The sequence below is a fragment of the Monopterus albus genome, unplaced genomic scaffold (assembly GCF_001952655.1).
Source record: "Monopterus albus unplaced genomic scaffold, M_albus_1.0 scaffold26.1, whole genome shotgun sequence".
Lineage (NCBI taxonomy): Eukaryota > Metazoa > Chordata > Actinopteri > Synbranchiformes > Synbranchidae > Monopterus > Monopterus albus.
Window position 1 is genome coordinate 1745753 of NW_018127906.1, and position 26998 is coordinate 1772750.

General features: G+C 44.3%; 2 protein-coding genes across 2 annotated transcripts; one reads left to right on the forward strand and one right to left on the reverse strand.

Moving 5' to 3' along the window:
* The first annotated feature begins 583 nt into the window (after positions 1-583).
* Positions 584-13097, forward strand: lrrc2 (leucine rich repeat containing 2). The gene is made up of 10 exons (XM_020595232.1): positions 584-683; positions 2068-2212; positions 3528-3646; positions 3835-3965; positions 4118-4274; positions 4635-4771; positions 5262-5407; positions 5867-6019; positions 6674-6843; positions 7425-13097. Exons 1-10 carry the CDS (start codon positions 674-676, stop codon positions 7472-7474), a joined length of 1218 nt encoding a protein of 405 aa, XP_020450888.1. The 5' UTR covers positions 584-673; the 3' UTR covers positions 7475-13097.
* On the reverse strand, positions 10785-26928 carry mfsd14bb (major facilitator superfamily domain containing 14Bb). The gene is made up of 12 exons (XM_020595231.1): positions 26557-26928; positions 23056-23148; positions 21973-22035; positions 21444-21571; positions 19843-19957; positions 18027-18245; positions 16777-16890; positions 15933-16004; positions 15276-15388; positions 14679-14776; positions 14456-14598; positions 10785-13439 (listed from the first exon to the last, which is right to left on the reverse strand). The coding sequence occupies exons 1-12, from the start codon at positions 26629-26631 to the stop codon at positions 13212-13214; spliced, it is 1461 nt and encodes a 486-aa protein (XP_020450887.1). The 5' UTR covers positions 26632-26928; the 3' UTR covers positions 10785-13211.
* Between the last annotated feature and the right edge of the window lie 70 nt (positions 26929-26998).

Genomic DNA, 26998 nt, shown 5'->3' on the forward strand with positions numbered 1-26998 from the left:
TCTCTCTCTCTCTCTAATCTCTATATATAGATAGATATATCTTGGATCTGATGCTGACCGAGGGCAGGACGCAACGATATTATTACAGTCATATACTGAGATGAATGATGATGATACAGGTGTACACTGTATAGCAGCACCCTCGTGAGGAGCAGCAGCTGAACTACAGTAGGCTGCTGACCTTTGACCTCCCAGCCAGAGCAGACAGGTCTGAATCACAAGCTGCTGCAGCCCCCAGCCACCTGGAAAATAATAATAGTAGCAGTAGTTATGGTAATACCAGCAGTAAAATCAGGGTTCCTACAGGTTTCATCAACTTAAATTTGAGACTTTCTAAAACCTTTTTGATCAGTTTGAACACAGTTCACATCTCACATCTATTTCACATCTGACAAAAAAAGTCTGACAGCTATGAAGAACGTTGAACATTCACGATTGCGTGACTAAATTACTTTGCAGTGAATTCCTGGACTCTGTCACGCTGCTGCACTGGACTTCTTTGGGAGATCCAGATGAGAGCTCGTGTGTGAGCAGCGACAGGGCGCCATGTGACCCACACACAAAGCAGGATCATGTCTCTGCAGGTAAAAATAGCATGTCACACACACACAGAGTGAGGTCACAGCCGTGTGTGTTTCAGAAAACAAGCTGGTGAACGTGAACAGCCTGCAGGATGCAAACAGGTAGGAACACAGATCTATGTTTTTATCACAGGCTGGCTTGGGTTTGTCGAACGAGTCGCTTTGACTCCACAGGCAGATGCTGGAAAGTACAGTTACTCAGACACAGTACAATCTGAAGTAACTTGCACATTACTTGCTTCTTTATGCCATTTTCTATTTCTACTGCAGTACTGTCAGGGGGAGGTACTGTACGTGTTACTGCAGTACAAGTATCTAAACTTTGCAGGTTACGATCTGACATGAAAAGCACAACTTATGTTCTGCATCAGGCCAGGTCCTCCCTGACTCTGAACAAAGGTCATTTGTCCTCTAAACATCACACACGGTTTCATTTTACAACCTGTGGAAATGAAGACTGTGAACAGAGAAAAGTCCAGAAGCAGAAAACAGACTTGTTTTCTCAGTAAAATGCTGCAGACACGCCGATGCCTCCGTGTTTATATCTAATAATACCAGACAGAATCAGGTATCAGTCACAGGAGACATTTTACTTTTACCACTGGTACATGGAACGTACTTTGCTGATACACCACAGAAAGCCAGTTTAATATTTTATTATGGATGAATATTGTGATGCTAATACTTTTACTTAACATCTGAAGGCAGGATGTTTATATGCAACAGAGTAATACTGTCATATTAGTACTTGTTCTCAAGTTAAGTATCCGAGTACTTTGTCCACTACTGTTTTTGGGATCCCCTGTAATTGGAACACTGTTTTAGGACAGAATTTAAAGTACAACCCTAAAGTGTACATTTATTAGTACCAAGGACCAAAAGTTACAGCAGCTTATATAAATACTCATTCGGCAAACTGCACCGTGTACTGTGTGTTCTACGTTTCTCTAACTGACCATCTGCTTCGTCGGTGCCAAATTACATATCAACACAAACAGGCTGCTTCATTTAAACCAAGGGGCTGGAACTCATCAAATACTCATTAAGTAGAGTGGTGTATTACTGTGATCTTACTGTGTACATCACACTGGGAGTAGAGTAGCAGTATGTGGTCATAAACCAAAGTACTGGGCATGTGACCCGTGGACCTAGTGCCAGACAAACAGCCAGAGGATCAACCAGTTCATCCTGACGGGAACATGAATGTCTGAACCGGCTCTCCCCTCAGCTGACCCAGCAGTCGTTCAGATGTTTCACTGAATAAGTGACCATTTGAACTTTTGGTGGCGCTGGTGACCACCAGGGTCAGCAGGGTTCATCCTCTGAGGACCGTGAGGGTCTGAACCACATCATCATAATCTATTCAGCAGCTGCTGCCATGCTTCAGTCTGGACCACAGTGACTGTCTGACTTACATTAACCACTAACACAGTGTCCTCCTCAGATAATGGCAGCGGTCTCACCCTCCTCTTCCCCTCATTTCCAGCAGTAGACATGGGTCTGGAGAGAAAGGTGGACATCCCAATCTACGATCTGTCTCTGATCAGGGGACTCTGGGAGGTGAGAGTGAAGAAATACAGGCAGAGACAGAAGAAGGAGCAGCAGAGGATCGAGAAGAGTGCCCTCGCCAGGTGAGATGACGAGCACTGACAGCTCCGCGTGCATCATCACAGGCTAAATGTTTTTCTGATAAACCTCTGCATTACGAGCTGGTGAGAGGCTCCTGAACGCACCGTTAGTCTGACCTGTATGAGGCTCCGGGTCAGGCTCCCTGTAGGACCACCGCGGCCCTCTGACCAAAACATTCCCACATTAAACATGGTTCTGCAATTTGGGAGTCAAGATATTACTCAGTGACGCTGAACTGGCTCCAGTAGCCTCAACGTCTTCGGCCATTTGTTTCCACGAGAGATTAAGGTCTGTCTTTTACTCAGGTCACTGGTGGCTGTGTAGGAAGCGTTGCTTCTTTAAGAAGATCAGCATGCTAACAAGCTAGCTGACTGTGTCTCTGGTGCACAGACGAAGTGGGAAGTTGCCTGTGCTGCTGTCTAGCACAACTCTGTCTGAACATTTAGCAAATAGCTGAAATCACTTGTGAAACAACATGTGGAAGTCAGTAGGTCAGCAGGGAAGGGTGGCAGCAGCAGTCAGTGAGCCAGTGTTCGGCCCCAGGCAGCACCGCCTGCTCCTAATGTTTAAGGTCCTGGCCCCAAGAAGAGAAGGCGGCGCAGACTGTAACCTGTGACTTCGGGCTTCCAACCAGCCCCAGTGCAAACCGCACCCCGTCCACTTTATAAACAGGATATTGCTAAATATAATTTTCAGCGTGGAGAGAATATTTAAGCTGCTACAACCAATGTTTTTATATTAATAGTAAGTCAGTGTTGAAACTCTGCAGCTCTATGGAGGTTTCAGCCTCCTTTGGTTTTGTGGTACATTTCCTGTGGGGTTCGGTTTCAGCTGTCACTACCTGCTCAGCAGCAGCGGGAGAACCAGACGGAGCCGGTTCTAGACTTGTCAACATCAGGTGGACACAAACAGAACCCAGATTGGTAGCTGCTTGATGTGGAAGCCGGCAGCTGCCGTTTAATCAGCAACAAGCACTTTGTAAAGTTGTGTCAGACGTATTTACAGCTTGTACTGAGTTCACTCCACTGATCGGCAGTGAGCAAACTTCATAGAATCAAAGCATTTATCCTGTGAGTCGGACACAAACACATAGCTGAGTGATGTTAGTCATGAGTATAAGAGTCCATGAACACATGCTGGGATATAAATAGCAGTGCATCAGTGCGGTGATGGCACATGATAAACACGACTGGGCTGCAGAAAGGTCATGACTTTGGATGGGCTGGATAATGAATGGAAACATCCAGGCTGCTGAAACGTGAGCCAACATCAGGGTGACGCTGCACATAGCTCACTGATGTGTCTGTGTGTGTGTAGGATCGACCAGGAGTGGCAGTACCGCATCTACTGCAAGACACTGAAGGCTGATGAGCGGAACCTGCTGCACCATTACCTGGAAAGATCTAGACTGATACACACTACACAGCCGCACACAGGTAAACATGACCGACAGATGACTACAGCAGCACACAGACTAAATCCACCATCCACAGCTATTCTAATTCCTCACTCACTGTTAATACCATGTTGTGTATCTGTATCCAGAGGCGACACATTGTTGTGTATTTGTTGATAATGTGTTGGTGTGTATCTGTATTTGCTGATGTTGCCATTTACCTGCCAGATGCAGACCAACAGCAGGATGAGAAAGCCCAGGGTCTTGGTCCCCTCCCTGACCGAAGCCCTTCTGACCTGGATCAGAAGGATTCAGATGAGAGCAGGCTGATCTTCCAGCTGGATGGAGATCGTTGGCTGGTAAGAGAACGGGTTCAGGACGAGTTACTGCACATGTTCTGTAATGTTCACCTGTAAAAAAACAAAACAAAACAAAACCTGGTAACGCATGAATATTCGTTCACCTGTAAAAAAAAACAAACAAAACCTGGTAACGCATGAATATTTTCCAGGACTTCCCCAGGGAGCTGCAGTGGATGACCTATCTGAAGGAGTGGCATGTCAGCGGGACACGGATCTGTCGGCTGCCGGACTACCTGGCTCGGTTCACCCAGCTCACTGTGCTGGAGATCCCCAAAAACACCATCGCTGAGCTGCCACCTGCGATTGGTGAGGCTGAAAAGCAAGATTAGGAATGTTTCAGCATTATATCCTAAAACACCAACTTGAAACAGCTCGGATCACCACCTTGCACCAAACGACTGAGATGTGGGAGTGTGATAGGACTGTAGCAAGTCTGACTTTGGATGTTTGTCTGCCACATGAAATCACTTGAAAAGTCGTTAGGTGCGAGGATCCAGTGTCTCTTTACTCCCACCATCGTATTCCTTCGCTGGCCATGTGCTGTTGTGACACTGACCTTAACCTTTAGCTGTCAGGCCTCCACATGCAGGCTATGGAGGACACTGTCAGTTTTGTTAGTGCAGCTCATGAATGACGGTCTCAAACCAGCGTCTCTTGTCTCCTCAGGTAAACTGACAGAGCTGAGGGAGTTGAACGTCAGCTACAACCGCCTGTCCCAAGTTCCCCCAGAGCTTGGAAAGTGTGAGAAGCTGGAGAGGCTCGAACTCGCAGGGAACTACAACCTGTCCCAATTGCCCTTTGAGGTGAGACAGACAAAGAGAGGAACCATGTGCTTTAATTGTAGGCCATCAGATGTCTGTTTGTGGACGACGGACCCTCCAAATTTAAAAATAGTCAACTTATTAAAGTTGTACAACTTAAATAACAGTGAATTCTTAATTGTTACTGCTCTAACATGTTTCAGTGGAGCTGAGACACAGTTGGTTGCTTCATTAGGTGAATCACAAAAGACAAATCAGTCAAGGACACCCGATCAATCACATCTCGGATTTGAACATCTGCAGGTTCTTTTTGCCTTCTGTATTTTCTCTTGATTGATTAGTGAAAAACGTCCACTATAGTTTTGACGAGTGACGTCTTCGGCCAAAACCAAAAGACACTCAGTTTACTATCAAGTAAGATGAGAAGAAGTCTCTCAGTGCAGAAGCTGGAAACAATAATCATTTGGCTTTTTTTTTCTTAAAAATTAAATGGTTATCAGTCGACAGTTTTCTGTCCCTCCTGTGTGTGCAGCTAAGTGGCCTGAAGCGCCTGGTCCACCTGGACATTGCGGAGAACAGGTTTGTGTCGATCCCCATCTGCGCCCTGAGGATGAGCAGCCTGCAGCTGTTAGACCTGAGCAACAACAGTCTGAGCGACCTGCCGCAGGACATGGACAGGTAACCGATGACTGATCAGCTAGCTTCCCATTTAGAATCAGACCAGTAACGTGTGTAGAAAGTGAAGGGCTCTGAATATGCCCTGGAGCCCCTGGTGAGGGGGGCTGCGCCTCGCTCCCTTTGCAAAATGCCAACATCTAAGTTTTTCTACTGGACTTTGAGCATTTGTGTGTCAGAATTAAAATGTTTCCAGTTCATCTTTGCATTCTGCAGATATTTGCTTTGTAACAATTAAGCTGAGAATATTTGAGATACCCTGGCTCAGAGTACTGCCACTTTCATACTACTGGGGCAGATTGTGGGGCACCGGGGAGGTCGCGGTTCACTGTGGAGCCGTTACCCTGCCGAGCTGTGAGCTGGAACTTCATACATGTTGTGTGCAACCGTAGGACAGACTCTGGAGCAGACAGATGTTAGACAATGGACACAGTAACTAAATTCTGCATGTGCCTCCCTCAGGCTGGAGCAGCTGGTCACCCTGTTCGTCCACAAGAACAACCTGTCCTACCTCCCTCAGTGTCTCACCAACATCTCCACGCTTAAGATGGTCATCGTCAGCGGTGATGATCTCTACTGCATCCCAACCAAACTGTGCAGCAACCCGGAAATCAAGTACACATACCACAGTGACACGGCAGCTCTCTGGAATAATAGTCTAGTCATCAACACGGCACCAGGATCCCAGCAGCCTGAACACACACACACGAGTCCAGTGTGAAAATGTTAAGCACAAGAAAAGATTTAGCAGTTTATCCCAAAACTAAAGTGGAAGGCAAGATCTTATTTTTCTTTTGCAGCAGCTTTTGCATCACTAAAGAAAACTGTTGTGTAGACTTTTTAGGCAGAGATGGCAGCAGCAGAACAGTAACATATGACATTTATGATGTTTTTAAAACAACGCTGTTTATTGATTTGAATTCCTTTTATGTGGTTGTAAAGCTGGTTTAGACTCAGCGACTACATGCATCTTCTCTGTCTGCAGTGGTAATGACTTCAGCATTGGCTCTTTTCTCATAAAACCAAAACCAGTTGTCATCCAGTCAGCAGAGGCTGGAGCAGCTTCTGAAGGCTGACCGGTGGTGTAGTAGTACCACAGTGTAGAAATACATGTAGTGCAGTAAAAGTACACGGTTTGTCTCCGACATGTAGTGAAGTCACAGGATGAAGCAGCAGGACGTGGAAGTACAAGCACCTCAGAACTGTACTTAAGTAAATGCACTTAATTACTTTCCATGACTAACTATCACTTGTACTGTTCCTGGGCAGGTTCATTCGACTGTACGACAACCAAGCCAGCGCAGAGAAGAAGAAGAAAGAGGAGGAGAAGAAAAAAAACAAGAGGAGGAAATGGAGAGAGTGGAGAGAGGAGGAGGTGAAGAAGGACAGCCGAGAGAAGGAGTTCATCGAGGCGTACCTCAGCACGCTGAAGGACAGAGGTGCGACTGCAGAGGGAATCGGTTGTGATAATATTTAACAACTCAGTCACGAGCAGGACGGATGCAAATTCAAACATACAGTCAGAACTGGGGCCTGGTCGGACCCTGGTTTTTCTTGATTTACAGTCATAGAACTACAGTTAGATGCAAAACAAACACAGGCTCAGAATTACCACAGACTCAAACTGACTACTGACCATGGAGACACCACAGGGCGGCGGAGACACTGTAAAGACACGACCATAAAGACACACAAAACCACGACAAAGACACGAATGACTTACTGGAGCCCGAGCTACCGAAACGGCACAGAATGACATGCGTCACCTCATTTTTGTGTTTTCTATCTGGGTGCCCTGTATAGGAGGGGAGGGGTGGGGGGGCCTTTGCCTGTCTGCGCCCAGAGACTCATGTTCTCCTAATCCGTCCATGGCGGGACCGTGGGACTAGACTAGTTCTTCAGAGCCTGGTTCTGAGACACTGCTCTGAGATGTTAAGTCTATCAGCAGGGGTTTTAACTGGTGGTTTCATTTCTGGTCTGAACTGAACAGTCGATGATGAACTTCTCTGTCTCTCACCAGACACCGTCCCCTTCTCCACCACCAAGGTCTCCATCTCCTGCCTGCTGTGAGGAAGAGGATGATGAAGGTTGAGCTGACAGCGCTCCTTAGAGCAGTACTAGAAAAAGAAATGAACAGCAGAAGGGGGGGGGTCTCTGTGACAAAATTGTGTAAATAAATATTAATATGGAAGCTCATTTCTGTCAGGAAAGAAAACGTTTAAAGTTTTATAAACAAATTCTCATTGTCAGAGAAATTTAAATGTTTACTTCATTATGTCAAAATGTAAGAATCAGAGAAACAGACTTTCAGTACACGACTGTGGAATAGAGAGTCAATAATAATAACAATAATAATCAGAAGAATCATAAAGATAAAGAACATTCAGATGTCACATAGTAAAAATTACATATAGATCTTAACCTGATAAATCATCACGTCAGACCTTTGGATTTGATTTAAAGGTTAAACTTGAATTGGTTCCGTAGTTTCCTGGTGTGAACCAGCTCCCCAGAGTTTAGATCCGGTTAAAATAGACGTTTTGCTTTTGAGAATGTGTTTAATTAAAGCAGGTAACTGATTTCATAGGTCATGATGCTGCGTCAGGCTCCAAAATGATTATTAAAATAAGTTTTTCCAAAAGTGTTTCATTCCAAAAATCTAATTTCCAGCATTTAAACACACCAACCTCCATATGGTACCAAAAGTCGTACACACCCCCAAGCTCTGGAATACCCTGCCTCCTGAGCTTCGCTGTATAACCGGGTTAATGGGTTTTAAGTCTAAATTAAAGCACACTTATTCAGACTGGCTTTTGGCACTTAACTTATAGCAGTGGAGCTATAGAGGTGCCTACAGGCTGTCTGGTTTTATATTCCGTTTGTACTTTGACACATTTTTATTGTACAGGAGTTTTATAGTTACTTACAGACCGTGGTTTTAAATTTGTGTAATTTTAACTTTTCCTTTTTGTTAGTGTCGTAACATGTTCTTTTATTTTTTTTGTTGTAAAGCGCTATATAAATAAATTAAATTCATTATAAACCCCAGTGTTCACAAACAGTCCTTTGTTACTGAACTGATTGTTTTATAGACTTGTTTGCCAGTTTTTACACTTCCTGTTAAAGTTGATAAACTTGCTAACAAACCTCAATTTAAGATAAATACATTTATTTGTAAAAATCTAATTATGGATTCTGATTTATTTCTGCTCCAGTATGTGTAAGTACAAATTACTATTATTATACAGATCAGTTTCTTCACAACTAAAAAGTTAATTTTTGTATTTCTACTTGTTTAAAGGTTTGTGTGATGTGCGGGTGTCAGTTTTTATTTATGTTAATAAACCTTTGTGAAAATACAGCAGCTTCTTTTCTTCACACTGCCTGGTTATATTTAATAATCAACTTATCAATAACCACAAAAATCATTGAATATATACGCGTCAAAAACGACATTCAAGTTTCAAATGTATTACAGATTTTATTCTAAATGATCTTCAGATAAAACACGTGGACGTGATTCAGCGTCTTATCAGACCAACGTGGACGTGAACAGAGGCACACGGTCGGAGACTAAAGTGCGGTGAGCACTCGGCCTCGTGCACAGGTAGGAGGACTGCCTGTGCATCTCCTAGTTCAGCCAAAATGAAGGACTCTTCAGTAAATACAGGTGCCAGTGTACGAAAAGTGTCAGGAACCTTCGGTAACCTCTCTTCTCAATCAGTGCAGACGTTTCTCTTGCTCCTCAACACCGCATCTCCACCACTTAACGCTGAAATCTAAAGAAAGCTTGGCTTCGAACTTTGATACTCCAGCAGATACGATGTCTAATTGTCAAGAAAGCAAGTCTGTGAAGCTGAGAGAAAGTTTAAAGCTGCAGGGTTTGTAAACCGTGTGACAGATAGGTGAGAGGTCACACTTCAGTTTTATACCTTTAATGCAGATTATTACTAATTGCCAGAGACCTAACATCATAACAAAAAAAATTATCTATAAAACACTTTTAAAGGCACCTAGAAAGACACTTTAATGGACATGGACTTTTTAAGCTGAACATTTGCACTAGTTACTTTAATTTACACTTGAATTAAATACATTAAAATATGTGATTTAATTTAATAACCATATTAAATGTGAATTCCACTAAAGTCAGATGCTGCTCGTCTAAACTATGCTGGGTTTTCAGCCCCCTGTCCATTCAGGCTCCATGCACAGTGACACCGTTCTCAGCCTGTGGAGCTGTGTGGTGGAAACAGATGGGAGGAAACCTGGCCGCTAGTGCAGTGGAGTGGTTTGCTGGGGGACTAATAGGTGGTGGTCTACAGCACAGAGCGAAGAGCTGAGATGAACTGGACAGGGACCAAGAAAAACCGACCCCCTGATTAACTAACAAGATCATCAGGAAGGTCTGAGAAAAACTTTCAAATGGGATGTGAATGCAGCAGCAGCGTCAAGACCAGAGAGGTAGAGAGCTGAACTGAAGGAGGGACAAGGACACTAATCACTGTGCTGGACTCGGGGACGTTCAGTAGGAAGGTATACTGCAGACCCATGTCAGCAGTCAGGGAGACAAAGATTAAAGTCACTCTGAAGACTGTGGTCAGAAGACAGTGTACGAAGCTGACACACAGCTCAAGATTCAGAAATACAGAACTTCTGAGATGCTGTGGAGGCCCCCCTCCCCACCCCCCTGTGTTAAAGGACATATCTGCTGTGGCTGTAACATGATTGTGCTTCATGAAGCTACACACTATCATCTTCCTCATCATCAGGACATTCAGGTGTCTGCGGCGGTGCAGACATTCATGCTGGAGGAAACCAGACTGTTTGCTACACACAGGGCTAGATTCCAGTTCCACTAACTGCATCACATTTCGCTCAGCTGTCTTTTCCTTCTGCTTTAGTCCTGCCCATGTAGGATGCAAGGAAAAGATGCCAGGAGAAAGGAACGAGGAAACGCCTTTCCCTCTGATACTTCATGTGACTCTTCCAATCACAAACTGATTCCAGATAAAGGGGTGTGTCAGTCCATAACATTTCTGTGATTACAGTTTCTCCAGGCAGCCTTCTCGCCCCTCGGAGAGGACATAGGAGCTCTGGGACATCTCTCCTCACAGCAGACCAAACTGAGGAACTGGGATTCACCTTAACTGACATCACCCAACATGGAGACCATCACATTTATGGTTCCTTCCTTTCATTGCCGAGATGTAAACAGCCACCAGGAGGCAGCCTGGAGCCAACGTCTCCTATCAGAAGCTCATATTTCCCAAATATTAGATGTGGTTTGAATGCAGCGTGTGTTTACATTTACAATAACGTGGACATGTGAAGATAAATCAAGTCCTGTGGTGGCGTGGCCTTAAAGTAACAGACAGAATATCAATAATATATTTAATTGAACATGGAATTTTTAAAGCTATTCAACAGCAACACAGAGATAGTTCTCCAGACTCAGGTGATGCTTTCAGACACTAAGGTGGGAAAATGATGCAGGTTTTAGCTGAGCAGCAACACATCCCATATACCATCCATCCCCGCTGGATTGCTCTGTTGGAATGTGGTGGCTTGACATATGGTTAAAAAAGGCTAAAGTAACGGAAACAAACAAAGCCCTGTGGCACGATTTGGTTCGCAACAACATGCCGATTCTGAAAGTCGGACTGATGTCTGTAGTTATGGTTTAAACTCAAACTAAAGACGACAAGAACGGAGTGTCCGCTACCCATCTGGTCAGACCACTGGGCCTGGACTGGAAATACTTGTTCAAACAACATCAGTAACTTGGAGCACTTGATTTGGCCAGCCTGCTGTGGCAGGCAGGTGGAGCACCTTCAGATCAAACAGCCTGAAAATAACAGACAGGCTCAATACACTAAGTATTTAAACACAAGAAGAAGAAATGAGGAAACACTGGTGTGTCAGATACTGAGAACAATGTGGTGAGGAAAAATAAAAACTTAAAAGGCTGGGAGGCGTCATGGAGGGAAAAAATAATTCATGCTCAAGTGAATAAATGGTGCTCTCGACTGACCTGATTTAGTAATTACCTAGCCCTTATTACAAAATGAAGTTATCTACTTACTAAACTATGATCTCAAATAACAGCCCAAAGCACTAAATCAGTCAGATTTACTGAAAGTAGAGTCTGAGTATATAAACTGAGAATCTGAATTACCAGTTATAGAGCTCTTACATGGAGTTAACAGAGCAGGAACCATCACGTCCTGAGCACCAGCTACCAAATCTGAAACCTGAATTAGTTGTTTTCCGTCCACGACACCACGTGGCCTCCATACAAAGCACTTTAAAATATTTCATTTCTTAAATATATCGTTATTTGTGACCAGATGCTGCTGAAACACCCAGCAGGAAGTCATAGCTTGCACGTGCTTGGTGTGAGTCAGTTGCCATAGTAACAGTCATCCATGAGTCCTGTTGTCTGCAATTTAGGGAGCCCAGCTCTGTAAACGACATGTAAACCACAGTGGCAAGCAAAAACAAGCACACCTGGACCTAGAGTGCACACTGCCTCCTCTAGGTGATGACTCACCTCCATGACTGGCATATCCCACAATCCCCAGCACCTCACAGTCCTCTCCACGTGTCTCTGCCCAGGTGAAAATCTTGAGTTTTCAAACAAACAGTCTGTGATTTGGGACACTTGGTCCCAGCTGTGCAGTGAATTCAATGCACCTCCACCTCACCACTCCGCCTGTAGAGAGAGGAGTGTCTGTTCTCTTGAACCTTGCAGGCCTGACGGGTGGAGTCAGGTGCAGCAGACAGAGCAGGCAAACCTGCTGCAGAGGGTTTAGGCAGCAACCACACTGACTGAAACAAAACCACTTCTGACGGTTTTGCTTGACAAATGAAGGATTAATTGATGACCACAATACTGTTCAGCCCTCAGTCTTACATCGTCACCAGTGAAAACAGAGGAAACCCAGTGAACGTTTGCTGTCAGAGTGCTAACAAGAGAACGACAGCTCAACCGACAAGTCAAGTTCCATCTAACCCAAAACCGGCCTTAAGGTGGGAAAATACAAACAAGCAAGTAATTTCCAAATAGTAAGTCTTCTCAGTTAGTGATAAGAAATGTGACCCCACATGGACAGAAAAGTGAGAAGCTCTGGTTATTTAATGGTTTGAACGCTTTAGGTTCATCTGCTTTCTCTTGTTTCCAACTTGGTGACTAAGCCACTAGGCTCTAAACACTCACCTGGGTTGGCAGCTAAAATGGTTTTATGTGCATGAGGCAGATCCTAATCAACATGGGAACAGGGGTGTTACATTACTGATATAAATGTTGTTGCACAAAACTTGGTTACTCTGTTTTTTTTCCTAACGCTGGTGCATGAAAAACCAACAGACACAAAAACAATGACAGGAAAAAGCTGCAATTTAAAAACAGAGCCACGGCGCCTGCAAGAAGCCGTTTTACTTTCTAGGTCTGAAAGCTGATTTTCACTGAATAAAAACCAGATTTGATTTAAAATCTTTCATTTTAAAAGGCAGTTTGAAGCTAGGTCTACATTTTAAACCAATTTAAATCTGTAAGAGCAAAACAGTTAAATTGTGCAAACGTACGGCAGCTGGGTAGACCTCACCTGTCATGTAAAGAACAGTCAGTGTGTTTGCCGCCTAACATCACCCGACTCTTTATCTGAACAGTCTGGACCTGAAAACACTTTAATAAAAAATAAAAAAAAAAAAGCCACAACAACTGTAACCGGTTCATTTGGAGGGGGTGGGACTCGCAGGGCAGAGCTCAGACCTCAGTGCTGTGATTGGCCAGGCTGGCTGTCAGTCATATGCTGCTGTCTTGTAGGAGAGGCTCAATGTCCTCCGCGTTGCTAGTGGGTGTGCCCATAGAGCCAGTCTGAGCATGTGCAGTGGAGGAACTACTGGATTTGTGGGTGGAGCAAGTCTTAACCTCAGCCAGTTGGTGGTGCTTGGGGATGAAGATGGCGACGAGGAGAGCTAATATGACGGCACATGCTCCAAACAGGAAGGGAGGACCAGGGATGACCGACTTCTACAGAGACAGAAGTTAGACATTATGTAAACATTTGAAAGACCTTTCATTTGAAAGCCAGTCATTTCCAAAACATGCCATGAAGCAGCTCAACTAAAACCAGACAAGTGACCGACTGGTGTTGAAACAGGCTGTAAACCAGGGGTGCCCAATACGTCGATCGCAAAGGTAGTGTTGGTAGATCGCGTGCCATTCAAAAATAAATTAGATGTATCCGGCGTAAAACACGTGCCAAATGTTAACATGCAAATGGTCAGTGTGACGATTCGCTGTGGCGACCCCTAACAGGAAAAGCAGGAAGTGACAATCATTCATATATAGCCTATCATCCATCCTCCCTATGGCATTTGCTACTTGACTGACATGCAGGGCAGCCAGTATGAGATCTTGTCTTTTCTGACACACAAGTCATCCAGCACAGAGTCAACCACACGACCTACTGCAAAACTCCAGTGAGTGAACTAACTTGTCAGCCTTGGAATTAATTTCTACTAAAGGGTATAAAATGGGGGGGAATCAAGTAGGAAACCGAAAACATACCAAAAACATTCAATGGGAGGAGGGCTTTTTTGTGATGTTATATTTGAAATGCATTTGCTTGATCTACCAATCTACCATCACTATTCCAAAGAAGGGAAATGTGGAGTGGCGCTTTCAGACTGTTCATAAAAACTACGACACTCATTCATACATATATATTGTGTGCGCGCGCACGCGCACATAGTATTTTTAGTGTAGGTCGATCATTTTGACTTGGTCATTTGAAAAGTAGCTCGCAAGGCGAAAAAGCATGGGCACCCCTCAGAGTGCGCCTCACCGCAGTCAGAGCGTCTCACCTTCTCACCAGGCACAGAAAACATGAGCTGTCAAACAAAGGTAGGCGGAAGGGTGCAACATACAACACCGTCTCCAGCTGGAAATGAACCTTGGACCTTGTGATTATGTGGCGTGTGCTGTAACTGTTCAGTGGCGAGGGCGCTCTGGGCTGTACTGTCTGTGCCCGAGCCTGTGTGTACCTTTGTGTTCTGTGTGCGTCTCCCTGCCACCAGCTCCATGTCGTTCAGCTCCACATTGAAGAGGAAGAAGATGAAGCCGTACAGAGCTGGACCCAAACCGTTACACAGCCCTCTGATACCTGTGATCATCCCCTGAACAACACCTGTGCACACAGACACACAGCAGTTCATTCCCGTTCCTTCTCCGCTATGTCCCTTCCTTCAGACAGAGAGGCGTGCTCACCTTGCTGATCAGGTGATGCACTGTGTGACACCAGAGTAGAGACTGCTGGAAAGGTGATGGACGACATGGCTGCTACTGTTCCTGCTGCCCACATCATCCTGAAAGGATACGAGTAAAACACTGAATCTGTAATCTGTGAGTGTGAGCCTCCAGACACACAATCCTGCTCTAAACAGACATATGGAGAGCGCCAACAGAGCAGAGGCAGGTTCTTAGCCTGTGGAGCTGTGTGTTGGAAACAAACGCCTCCCGTGTTCCCTGAGGTAGCAGTGTGTTTCATGAGGGGGGGCACAGACCAACAAGCTGGACAAGGGTCTGGACTCACACACATTACGGTGAGGACACCACACTCACTGGTGCCGCTGGTCTCTGGATGGGGTTGTGGGAGGTAACACATAGAATCACCTGCTGTGTCCTCTAAATTTTTGTCATGAAAAAAATTAGGTTTCATAGATATTTTGTTTTAATAGAAATACTATGATCAGACCCAAATTATTATTCCAAGGTGACTATTTTTATGCATGCCTAGATACAGTATGTCTTTAAAATGTCAGTGTAAAGCCGACGCTGATGATGACACACTTTGAACGGACTCACCACGGCTCGGAGCCGAAGCCGTACCAGGCCAGCTGCAGCAGCTGAAAGCCCAGACCGAGAAGGACCGTGTTCTTATTACCAATGGTCCTCATAAGAACACTGAGGAAGAGAGTCTGACAGAAAACACAGCGAGAGGTCATGATGTCAGTAACGTCTGATGAATGAAATGATGAAATACACAAGTCACAACCTCAGCAACACAGCATCAACATTATTTGGATAGTTAGTTAATAAAAAAGAAAAAGGTTTTCTGGAACTACAGGTAAAATATAGACTACCCCACACGGTAGTGCCATGTCACGTGTTACAACGTTCTCTAGGAATATTACACATGCACGGACCGCAGTGACATGCACACCCACAGGCAGACAGACACTGGCAGCCTTAAATATAAAAAAGAAATGCTAATGGAAAGACTTGGAAATAAAATGATAAGATTGTGACCCGCAGGTCAACAAATCCACCAAGACGGTACTAGCTGGTGTTGGGTAAAATTAAACGGTATTGTTTGGTAGGGATTCAGATAAATGGAACCCAGAGCTCTGTAAACTGCTTTATTCGAAGGTCCATTCAGTTATGATAATAAATGTTTGAAAGGTGATATTTGACTTCGATTATTCTTCATAAAAGAACACGCTGCACTGGCTGGTTCTGTACCTGAGCCACTATAGAGAGGACTCCCACCATGGCGATGAAGGCAGTGATGGCCACGTGAGAAAATTCAATCACCTGAAACACAGACAGATGAGCAGTGAGCAGATATAAGCTGCTGAGAATGACAAACTGCCGCACTCAACAAAACAACACAAACACTCCGTGTTTCATCATACTGTGAAGGAAACATCGCGAACATTTACATTAAAGCCTCTCTACCTAACTCTCCAACAGTGAGACTCAACACAAACCGTCTCCATAAACCGCTCCTTCCTGCTCTCTGCCCCTCCCATTACGTCCTGTTTCCTGAAGCAACGATGTGAACTACGGATGCCCGGTTGAGACAAACTGTACAAAACACAGGCTCCAGTCTGAAGCTAACACTAGCTGGCTATCAGTAAATGTGTCAGTCCATTAGAACGCTCTCCAACACAGCTCATAACCCTCTCCATGTCAAACAGCCAAACCTATGTTAACCCTGGTTGTTGCTCTTTCTTTGTCCCACTCTCTCTGTGCTGAAGACACCACCTCTTCACTCTGGCAGCCGCTGGGTCAGACTTTTAGCCCAGAGCTCCTCCATGGCTGTTTGACATGACTACTGGCTGGAAAAACCCTTCTTCTAACCTTGGCTAGGCGGCAGGTGGGGCTGATTTACAGACCGTACTTTGACAACACAGGGTGGAGAAGCTGGAATAACAACAGGAGGCTGTAGGCAGCAGAGGGTCATGGAGGGGGGTGTAGCTGAGAGAAATGTGGAGGCTTGTTTTCACAACTTGATCACAATTTTTATTAAACCTGCAAGAACTAATAAGGGGCTAGGAAATGCATGTGTGTGAGTGTGTCTCACCTGTCTCAGGTAGAGGAAGAAGCTGGAGTACTGTCCGGCCTCAGGCAGGTAGGACAGGAACACTGTGACACAGATCAGTAGCACTGTGCTGTCTTTCCCAACATGACGCAGAGACTGAACACACAAAACAACCAGCTATCAGTGCAACTGTCACTCAGTCAGTCAGCTGACATTTGGCAGATGCCAGCACAGAGAACCTGTGAGATCAGTGCTGCTCTGATGGGACCAGCCACTGTCAGGGCTTTGCCATCCTACAGATGTATTTTATCACTGAGCTCAGGACGGTGTTCAGCAAGACAACTGCACAAAGTACATCAAGAAAAATGCTCCATGCTCTTGTTCAGCTGACAGGGTTAGGGGTAGTTTATAGTATATTGTAGTTATACACCTGTATAAGGGCTTTTTAAACATTAATAAACAGTGGAGCTAAATTACAGCACATTAACCACTGATTACATCTGACTGTGCTGCTAATAACTGCTAAATAGGAGGATTTAAGGTAAACTCTCATCTTTATTTATAATTAGCACAAGCCATGTGTTGATCATATTTTGTGTCACCGATCTGAAGTAGAGTGATGCCTGACACATAGAAAACCAGGTAGTGAACTGCCAGATGTTAAATCCACAGTATTGATATACAGTGGTCCCTCGCTATAACGCGGTTCACCTTTCACGGCCTCGCAGTTTCGCGGATTTTTTTAGTGCAACTTTGCATGCCGTGTCTCCTGTACAGTACAGAATGCGTTCAGCTTGCCAAATTGACATAAATCTTCAATCGCTAGCAGTGTGACTCTGAAGTGCTGTACTGTATGTTTGCAAATTTTCTCCCCAACAAACCCCACAATGTCGACGAAACGTTCTGCACCGTCACAAAGGTTTGAACTTTGAGAGTGTTTAAACAAGAGAGAAAAGTGTGAAAATGTTAATGCCTGTCTGAGAAAAGTGTATAAAGTGTGTAGTGAGGGGTTTTACAGCCTCGAAACATCTATAATAATTAAAAATAAAGCTGACTACTTCGCGGATTTCGTCTATTGCGGGTTATTTTTAGAACGTAACTCCCGTGATTAACGAGGGACCACTGTAATGTTAACAAGACTCGGACTTGTGTACCAGAAAGCATCGCGGAAGGTGTGCTCATACACACAGCACGGACACTAATGTTTTTGCCTACTGGACCTGCAGAGTGATGCAGGGCCAGCCCTGACCTTTGACCTCTGCCACTATGCTGTCACACTGTGGTGAACTCACAGCGAAGGGGTCGGCCTGCTTCCAGGAGATGGGGAAGCCCCAGGATGTCAGTCTCATCTTGTCCGGCAGCGACTCGGGGACAATGAAAAACACAAAGGCGATGTCGGCCACGGCAATCACCGTGGCAACCAGGACCACCAGGCTGTCTCCGTAATGCGCCGACAAATAGTCCCCGATGGCCGGGCTCGTCACCAGACTGGCCGCGAAGGTCGCCGAGACCTGAGGACACACAGAGGGAGGTGAAGGCAAGTGGGGCGGAGGCTCGACAGCTGTTCATCAGATTTAAATCAAGAACTTCACCCGAGTCCAAGCTGGTTTGGTTTTGTAGTTTTATTACATAAACACGAACCAATGAAAGAACAGCACAGAACCAACACAGCGCAGGATGTACTACTGTCACTGCCCCAGAAAGTAAAACCATGTCAACACTAAAATATGCAGCTTAACCTGAACATGATCAATAATTTTTTGGACCTCTGAAGGAGCCCACAGGCAGTGAAGAAGATGATATTCTCTTATGGACTACTCTACCTGCTGCTTTGGCAGGTTTTGGTGTCTGTCACTCGAAATGAGAAAGACTTCATCCTAAACCAGCTCCTAACAATCAAACTGGGACAAAAATCTTTCCTCAGTTTTAAATCCTAGTCACGTCTTGGCTATTGGTCTACCACACGCATAAACATAAACCACACACACAACTCAAGGAGTCCACTTTCTTCAGCTTCCTGTCCTGCCTCTGACCCTGATCCACAATAAAGGCCGGAAACGCCATGACACAGCTCTGCGAGTACAGGACCTCCATTATACAATATGCTATTACAGTAAACACGTGGTCTGCGGTGCTGCTCCATTATGGCTATAACATCATTATACAACGCTCAGCAGGTGTCAGACCTGGGAGCCGCCTCAGCACCAGCTCTGACTGTGTTGTTGAAAGCCTGTGTTGTTCAATTCTTTCATTTTGGTCTTAATGACAACAAAACAAAAAGCAGCAACAGAAAACAAGAACTATGATGAAATGTTTGTCATTTTTCATCAACAAATAAAAACTAAAAAATGTGAAAGACGACAAACGGACATCAAGTAATGACGTCTTAATGCAAAGTTAGACCTGCAGTGCGTGGACGCTCAGACCACAGCTCCTGAAACCAAACCTCTCCTGATCAGATGCTGATTTAGCTGTTTGACCTGCTGCACTGCCGTTAACAAGAAGCATCTTACACTCAGTATCGTTCTGTCTCTGTCAGCTGACGTTGGTGCTTCTTGGAAGAAACAGGTTTATGAGCTAGATCCATCTACAGTACACTGAGAATCTGACCAGAGGACAAACAGCTGAGAAACACGAGGAAAATGCAGCAGCCGACATTTATGAACAGGTCGGATCACCGAACAGGAAGTGCTGTGGATGCGATGTTAACGTTGCTGTCAGATATCACTCAGTCAGCTCCAGGATGACTGTGGGCAGTCGACCATCTAAACCTTCCTCTGGATGTCGGCTAAACAACCCCCACTGTGTTCATGCTCTCCCTCGGTTTAGCGTCTCGTCTCAGGCTGCTCTCAGTGAACTGGGTTTTAGTCCGAATGGGACTGAATCAGCTGCTGCAGAGCAACAGCTGTAACCATAGTAACTACATATGACAAAGATGGAGACAGCTGTAACCACGGTAACTGCACATGACAGTTGGAGGAAGATGTAAATATTAAAAATGCAAGAAAAATATCACTGACAAGAACTGGACTAAAACTCTGTTTAACTGATTTGTGACTGAGCTAAAGCCACTTCCAACAGAAGCGACTAACAAACAGCTGTTCTCACCAATCCATAGGCCGTGCTCCTCTCGTGCTCCTCTGTAATGTCGGCGACGTAGGCAAAGATCACTGAGAAGGTGACAGCGAAGATCCCTGAGACTGAGATCAGTGCGAAATACCACCTGCACACAGACAGCAAACAACAGGTCAGACTGTACACACTCTAACACAAGACATAATCTTAAAGTCAGGCTCAATCTGCAGAATGCTCCAAATGAACATTTCAGCTGCTGGGACACACCATGTCTCAGGAGAAGACAGAGGGTTCAGGCCTGTATGACGCTGACAAAGTTTAATCTGGAGGTTGTAATGGCTGTGACGTTATTTGACTTACTACTTGTCAAAGCGCTGGGGTGATGACTGATGGTTTCTAGAAAGTATGAAAGTTGTTCAGTTTCTAATTTCTAGTTAACCTGTCTCTGCTGTCCTCAGTCTGGGCAACACACCTTAAAATAGTGTTGACAGAAAAATCTGTCTCCAGGTCCATTTTCAAATCTGACTGTTTTTCAAAGAGCTGGCTGAATCGGTGTGTTTCTTTGTGCTCCAGAGCCCTGAGAGGGAAACTCAGAGGGATTCAACACTCCACTTCTGCTCATGTTTCAGGGTAGATTTATTAGAAATACATGCAGACACCTTCCATCAGACATGGACAGCGTCGAGCTGAGTTGCGCTGACTGACACCGCCTGTAGAGGAGAGTGGGTTTTTATGCAGCGGCTGGTTTCTGGTTAACATTTGCTGTGTCACGGCTGTTCTTCACTCTGCAGTATACTGACCCTCACATGAACAACATGTGACTGTTCAGCTCCACCAGGGCTCAAAGAGCAGCACCTCAGTCACCAACAACTCCTCTGATGTGAGGAGACTTCTCTGTCACAGTGAAGTGAATGTCTTTGGGTTTCTGGACAAAACAAGATGTCCAAAGGCTCCACTTTCAACTCTGACCTTAGAAGAGCATTATCTTATGGACATTTTCTAGGTTAAAGTTTAACTAATAAACAGTGGTTATTTCACAACAATACCACACCGCAGAATCACGGTGTCAGAAGAGAAGAGCTGTAACATGGTGTTTGCACCGTTACCTAATCTGATGTGACATCAGCGGATCAGTTTAAATTATTTCCAAGAACAATCTGACTTCAGCAGAACTCTGACGAAGCATGGCCTGCTGTCTGGTACACTAACAGTTCCACAGTAAGCTGAGGAAACTGCAAACAACAGTGGCTCTTGTGTTAAAGCAGGATTTTCTTTAATGTCAGGCGGCGCTCTCAGCTGTTTGCAGCTGTGGAGATGCAGCCTAGCTGCAGTGGTGGAGCAAGCATCTTGGACTACATGTAGTAATAGTAGTGTAAAGCCCTCTGTCAAAAGGAACGCTCATAGGTGCCTTAGTATTAGCATCTAAATATATTTAAAGTACCAGAGGTACCCAAACAACCGAAGGGTGCCCAAACATTTGCATAAAGCTAATGAAACGGCATTCATAGTTTGCTACTGGCAGCTGAGTGCCACCTCACACTGATTCACAGGAGGGTTTGGACAGATAGTGACTCAAAACGACATTTTTCCTGTGGCTATGCTTTAACTTTCACACATACACACACTTGTCTCACCAGGGGCTGATCCTCATGAAGGGGATGGGGGCACAGGTGAAGAAGACTGTCATGAGGAGGAATGACTTCCTGCCCCAGATGTCTGAGAGAGCACCAATCAGAGGAGCCGATAGGAACGACAGGAAGCCCTGAAGAGGCACACAGGAAAACGTGACGAAACACTGAGGCTCTAAGCAGCCTACATGTGAAACAGTCAAAGTGCACATGAACTAATACTGTTCTACACAAAATGTGGACGACATCGCTCGCAAACTTTGTGTGTTTTTATTACTGATTAGTTATTCTGTAAGATTATTACTTAGTTACCAATTATGACCCAGAAATGTTCCAGGCATGATATTCTACAGCACAAAGAGATACTGTCAGTGCTCTCTGGTGTTTCTAAATGCATCTTTGGCATTTCTGTCCTACGTCTATGTCTGTATGACTAATATACGTTGGCTGTCTCCTGCTGGTATCTGCTGTGGTAACAGCCTAATAAGAATAATTTTTCCATATGAACGTTCATGTGCTGGTGCAGAGGTTTCACCTTCACGCCCTGAACCAGGCCATTCATCAGGAAGGTGTGCTGAGGAAACGTCTCACGGAGGACCTGAAACAACAAAAGATCATGTCTGCATCTCTTTGAAGAAACACCCACAGTGTATCCTGTTTCATATAAACCAGAGTCAGCTGAAGGACGCTGGAGGAACCGGTTTTGTGTTTATTCCAAAACACTACAGAGTCAGGCTTTTAACAAATATCTGTTCTTTAAAATCCTAATTTATTTGGATTTTGCAGCAAACACAGATCTGGCCAATAGTTATGTTATAATATAGAAAAAGAGCACAGTGTATCATAAATAGTTAAATGAGAACTTTGCCGGTTTTCAAAGAGGCTTTAATAATTACAGAGTTGGTAGTTTATCTACAGGAGGCTTATCTTACAGGAGCATTTCTGTACAAAGAAATCACCATTCATGTTCCTGCAAAAAAAAAAAAAAAAGAAAAAAAAAGCCAGAACATGTCATTTTGCAAGAATGGTGATTTCTTTGTACAGGAAGCATGAAGATGTGTGAGCTAAACCTCAAACTCTCTCATAAACTACAAACTCTATAGTTATTAAAACCTATAAAGTGGCCGACTGTCGATAAAAGAACTTCCTTGATATTTGCCTCCCTATTCTACAGTCAGCAAGTGAGCAGCATTGTTGTGTCCTTGAATATAAAATAGTGTGAAGTGCAAATTATCTGCTAAACTGTGAACACACTTCATGGTATTGAAACTGTGCAACAAATGGAACACAACAAAACATTACGCATCTGTTTTTATGGTAAAATGCACAAAATAGCTGAGCAAGACTGATATAAACCCTGCACCATTTATAGCAGCAACATCATCCTGCATATTTACAAACATTTAACCCTTTCCTCCTCTCATTTTAACTTCAGACAGTCAGTAGGAACAATTACAGCAACCGCTCATTCTTCCAGTGTCTGAAGGAGGACTCCGGAATGCAGGAGGGTCCGTTGTGAATACAGGTTAGTTTAGGTGAAAACAGCCGTGGCGCGTACACCAGCTGATGGTAAACAGGCCCACTGACATCCGGCGAGTGTTGCGGTGTGTTCACTCACAGTCAGCATGGGTGTGGTCAGCAGCCCCCAGGCGAAGAACTCCAGGAAGATCACCACCACCGCGTGAGTTACTCGCGCCCGAGCTCGGCCATGCTGCAGTGGGAACAGAGCCATATCCATTAACTATTCATCTGACCTCGACTGTATCTGTCAGCAGTTTATTCACGTGATGAGTTCATTAATATATCAGTCAGTTTCATCTCATTGGGGTGATCCAGAAATGTTTTCTATGACTGATCTCATTTTAAGATGATCTGGATAAGAGCGTTTACATTCAGATCACAGCTTAGGTGACTCAGATCTAATCTTTTTGGTCGTCTGACAGACACATGTAAACATGATCATGTAACACCCGTTCTCACCTCCCTTCACTGGCTCCTGGTTTGCTTCAGAATTGATTTTAAGCTCTTGTTGTTTGTCTTTAAAGCCTTAAATGGTCTACACCCCCTGCCCCCTGTCTCACTGAGCTGTTACATCCCTGCCGTCCAGGGAGATCTCTCAGGTCAAACCAGTTACTGTTGGAAATACCAAGAAGCTTAGGGCAGAATCACATGAGCCAACATAAAGGAACTAGCAGTGACGAAGGCCGACCTCTGCGTCGCCGCATGTCGACTTTATCTAGGCCAGCTGGGCTGAAAAGGTGACACTTGAACAGACCACATAGACGACAGCCAACATTCGACTAGGACGTAGGTTTTGTGCCTGTGTGACAGAAATAACTCCCCCTACCAGCAGGTGGCAGTATCTGTATTCACCATCCAGAAAAGGAAGGAAGAAGAGCTAGACTGTGGAAATATAAGCTATAAACAAAACAGCTGCTGTTTACAGCTGCTTCTATTCAAGAATATGTTTGATAACAAATGACGCTGCCGTTCTCTGCCCTTGCGTCGCCGCATGTCGACTTTATCTAGGCCAGCTGGGCTGAAAAGGTGACACTTGAACAGACCACATAGACGACAGCCAACATTCGACTAGGACGTAGGTTTTGTGCCTGTGTGACAGAAATAACTCCCCCTACCAGCAGGTGGCAGTATCTGTATTCACCATCCAGAAAAGGAAGGAAGAAGAGCTAGACTGTGGAAATATAAGCTATAAACAAAACAGCTGCTGTTTACAGCTGCTTCTATTCAAGAATATGTTTGATAACAAATGACGCTGCCGTTCTCTGCCCTTGGTCTTTTGGTTGTGGAAGAAGAAAGGAGGTTGTGGAGGCAAGAAACTGCATTAAATGGGTGAAACCATGGATACTACAGTGACAGGCTGGGGGGCCTCTCCCCACCCGGTCTCTTCCTTTGTTCTTGTGCAAGGATTCACTAAGCTGAGCAGCCAATCAGTGTGGTCTCTGTCCTGCTGATGAGGCCCAGTGGGCTGATTCAACATGTCAAAATGGCTATAAAGCCACCGACAAGGGCCAACTAGTACCAATAGTGTGATACACACTGGGAAGATGAGCCCCGACAGATGCTCACCAGTGGCCGACTGTTGGCTTGATGTGTCTCTGCCCTGAGGGGCAATGGAGCATTTGCAGTAGCCGGCCCGAAGCTGTGAACAGCCTTCCACTAGATATTAGATCTGCCTCTGACCTGGGAGTTTTAAATCTCTCTTGGTTTGACAGTGAGCATACACTGTGTCTGTCATGCATGGTGCAATCATTCAAAGGCCAACACCCCATACGAAATACTTTAGGAGGAAGCTTATATATTAGAAGTCACATTCAGTACACAGAGCTGCACTGTTGTAAAGTTTCTCCACGTTACACCCATGAGCAGCTAATTGTCATCAGGCGACACCCGAGTTCTCACCTTCCATTCCCCAAACATCCACAGTCAGAAGCGATAAACAACCTTAATGATTAACGATTGCCTGAAGTAAACAAGAGCTCTCTGGCTGGCAAAAGAACTAGTTAACTACAGGTCCACTCCTCTACGTTCATCTGACTTATAACACAAAGAGCTTATGAAATATGAAGCTCTGCTGTACATTAAACTACTAGAGCTGAAATGTTCTGACAATAGAAAGTTCACATACAACTATTGTGATACTTGCAGTGTTTAATTTTTAAATGAAAAATACAAAATATCTCATGTAACCAGCTGCTCACACATGTTGGATGGACAAAATAAGCACTGTGACAGCGTCACCATGGACTCGGGGTCACTGCGATGAGGAGGATATTTCATGAATTTTTTATAAACTAAACCATCACTCAGGAAAACAATCAGCACATTTATCCATGATGAACATAATCATTACCTGCAAAAGCTCCATCTCAAGTGACATTAAAATGTTGCCATTACCTTTATGTTTGAGTACTACTACTACTACTACTGTATATTATGTAACAATGACTGAGTCCATTCCCCTACATTAAATATTTTCTCTTTTAATAAGTTATGTACATTTTCCTGGTAATTTTTAGTGAGAATTTCTACACTGTGGTATTTCTATTTTAGTTCATTAATTAAAAACTGTGGTGAAAGTAACTAAGTACATTTACTCAAGTACTGTACTTAAGTACAATTTTGAGGCATCTGTACTTTGAGTATTTTCATTTTCTGTTACTTTATATTTTGGCTTCACTAGATTTCAGGGGAAAATATTGTACTATTGTACTCCACTATATTAATTTTATAACTTCAGTTGAGTTACTTTCCGTAATCAGATTAATACAAAAATACAGTATAATACCTCATCGACCTACGGTGGAAAATTCACAAGATACCCAGCAGTAATTCAAGTTAAATGCACATAAGCCAGTTAACCCTAACTCCCCCTTTAAAAGTGATGTACACAATAATGCAGTAATTATAATACAATTATATGATATATAAATATTTCTCGTGTCCAACAAACCTAGCCAATAAAGCTGATTCTGATACACAGGAATGTGAAAGGGGCCATTCTGCAGAAGTATGTTTTACTTTAATGCTTTAAGTATATGCTAATATTTTTGTACTTTTACTTGAGTAACATTTTGAAAGCAGGACTTTTCCTTGTAACTGAGTATTTTTGCACTGTTGTATTTCTACTTTTACTTAAGTAAAATATCTGAGTACTTCTTCCACCACTAACAACCTGTCTTCAAGTGACTTCTAAGTAACTGCTACTGAACCTGAGCAAAAAGACGTGACAGCTAATGTTTGGACCCGTGAAACAACGCGGTTTTAATTGGCAGTTTAACAACGCCAGTATGAGCTGACACGCTGAAGAGAGCTAGTTAGTTCCCTAAAGTTAACAAGTATGAGCTGACACGCTGAGAGCTAGTTAGTTCCCTAAAGTTAACACCAAAGACTTACCGGTTGACATCCGAGCTAACCTTCTGAATTAGCGACTAGCGGTTTTTATCTATGGTTAAAATGAACATAACTAATGTCTTACTTTTTAATGTTTGCCCATCACACCTCAGCGGCTGCAAACAGTTTTCTTTATTTTAAATTGACGTTTTCATACACAACAGCATTGGCCCACAGTGCTAACCGGGCCAGCTAACACACCACTTACCGAACTCCGGACCAACATGATGTCGTCGTTGGCCTCTGTCGCTGTTTCCACCCAGCTCATCTCACATCTTGTCATAATGATTTTCACATCAAGTCCACAATACTCTGCATCCTCCCGAGGTTTCTCCGTTTCTCCGTCTCTTCCAGTGTGTCCCGCTGTGTGATTTATAACTAGCTTTTTGCTGCGATACCATGGACTTCTACTAAAGTCGGCTCGATAACGGAGCCGTAAGGCTTGGCTTTCGTTTTTACCCAAATTCCGCTGCTCTGATTGTAGTTTGAGCTTTTCACGTTGGTTCAGTTTATCAGATTATCCCGGCTGAGCGGCGATGTCGGTCGTTTTGGTCAACTGCCACTTGAAAGGGGAAAACACCGCCCTAAGGGGCTGTACTTTACATCATATCAAACGCAAATACCTCACCGCGCCATATAAGCTGCGCCCA

Coding starts and splice junctions, on each gene's coding strand:
- lrrc2 (XM_020595232.1), top strand. Junction 3,647..3,834: donor CACTACACAGCCGCACACAG/GTAAACATGACC, acceptor TTTACCTGCCAG/ATGCAGACCAACAGCAGGAT. Junction 4,772..5,261: donor TGTCCCAATTGCCCTTTGAG/GTGAGACAGACA, acceptor CTGTGTGTGCAG/CTAAGTGGCCTGAAGCGCCT.
- mfsd14bb (XM_020595231.1), bottom strand. CDS start 26,631: ATGACAAGATGTGAGATGAGCTGGGTGGAAACAGCGACAGAGGCCAAC. Junction 21,572..21,972: donor GCCTGGTTCAGGGCGTGAAG/GTGAAACCTCTG, acceptor GTGCCTCTTCAG/GGCTTCCTGTCGTTCCTATC. Junction 15,389..15,932: donor TCCTCTCTATAGTGGCTCAG/GTACAGAACCAG, acceptor GTTTTCTGTCAG/ACTCTCTTCCTCAGTGTTCT.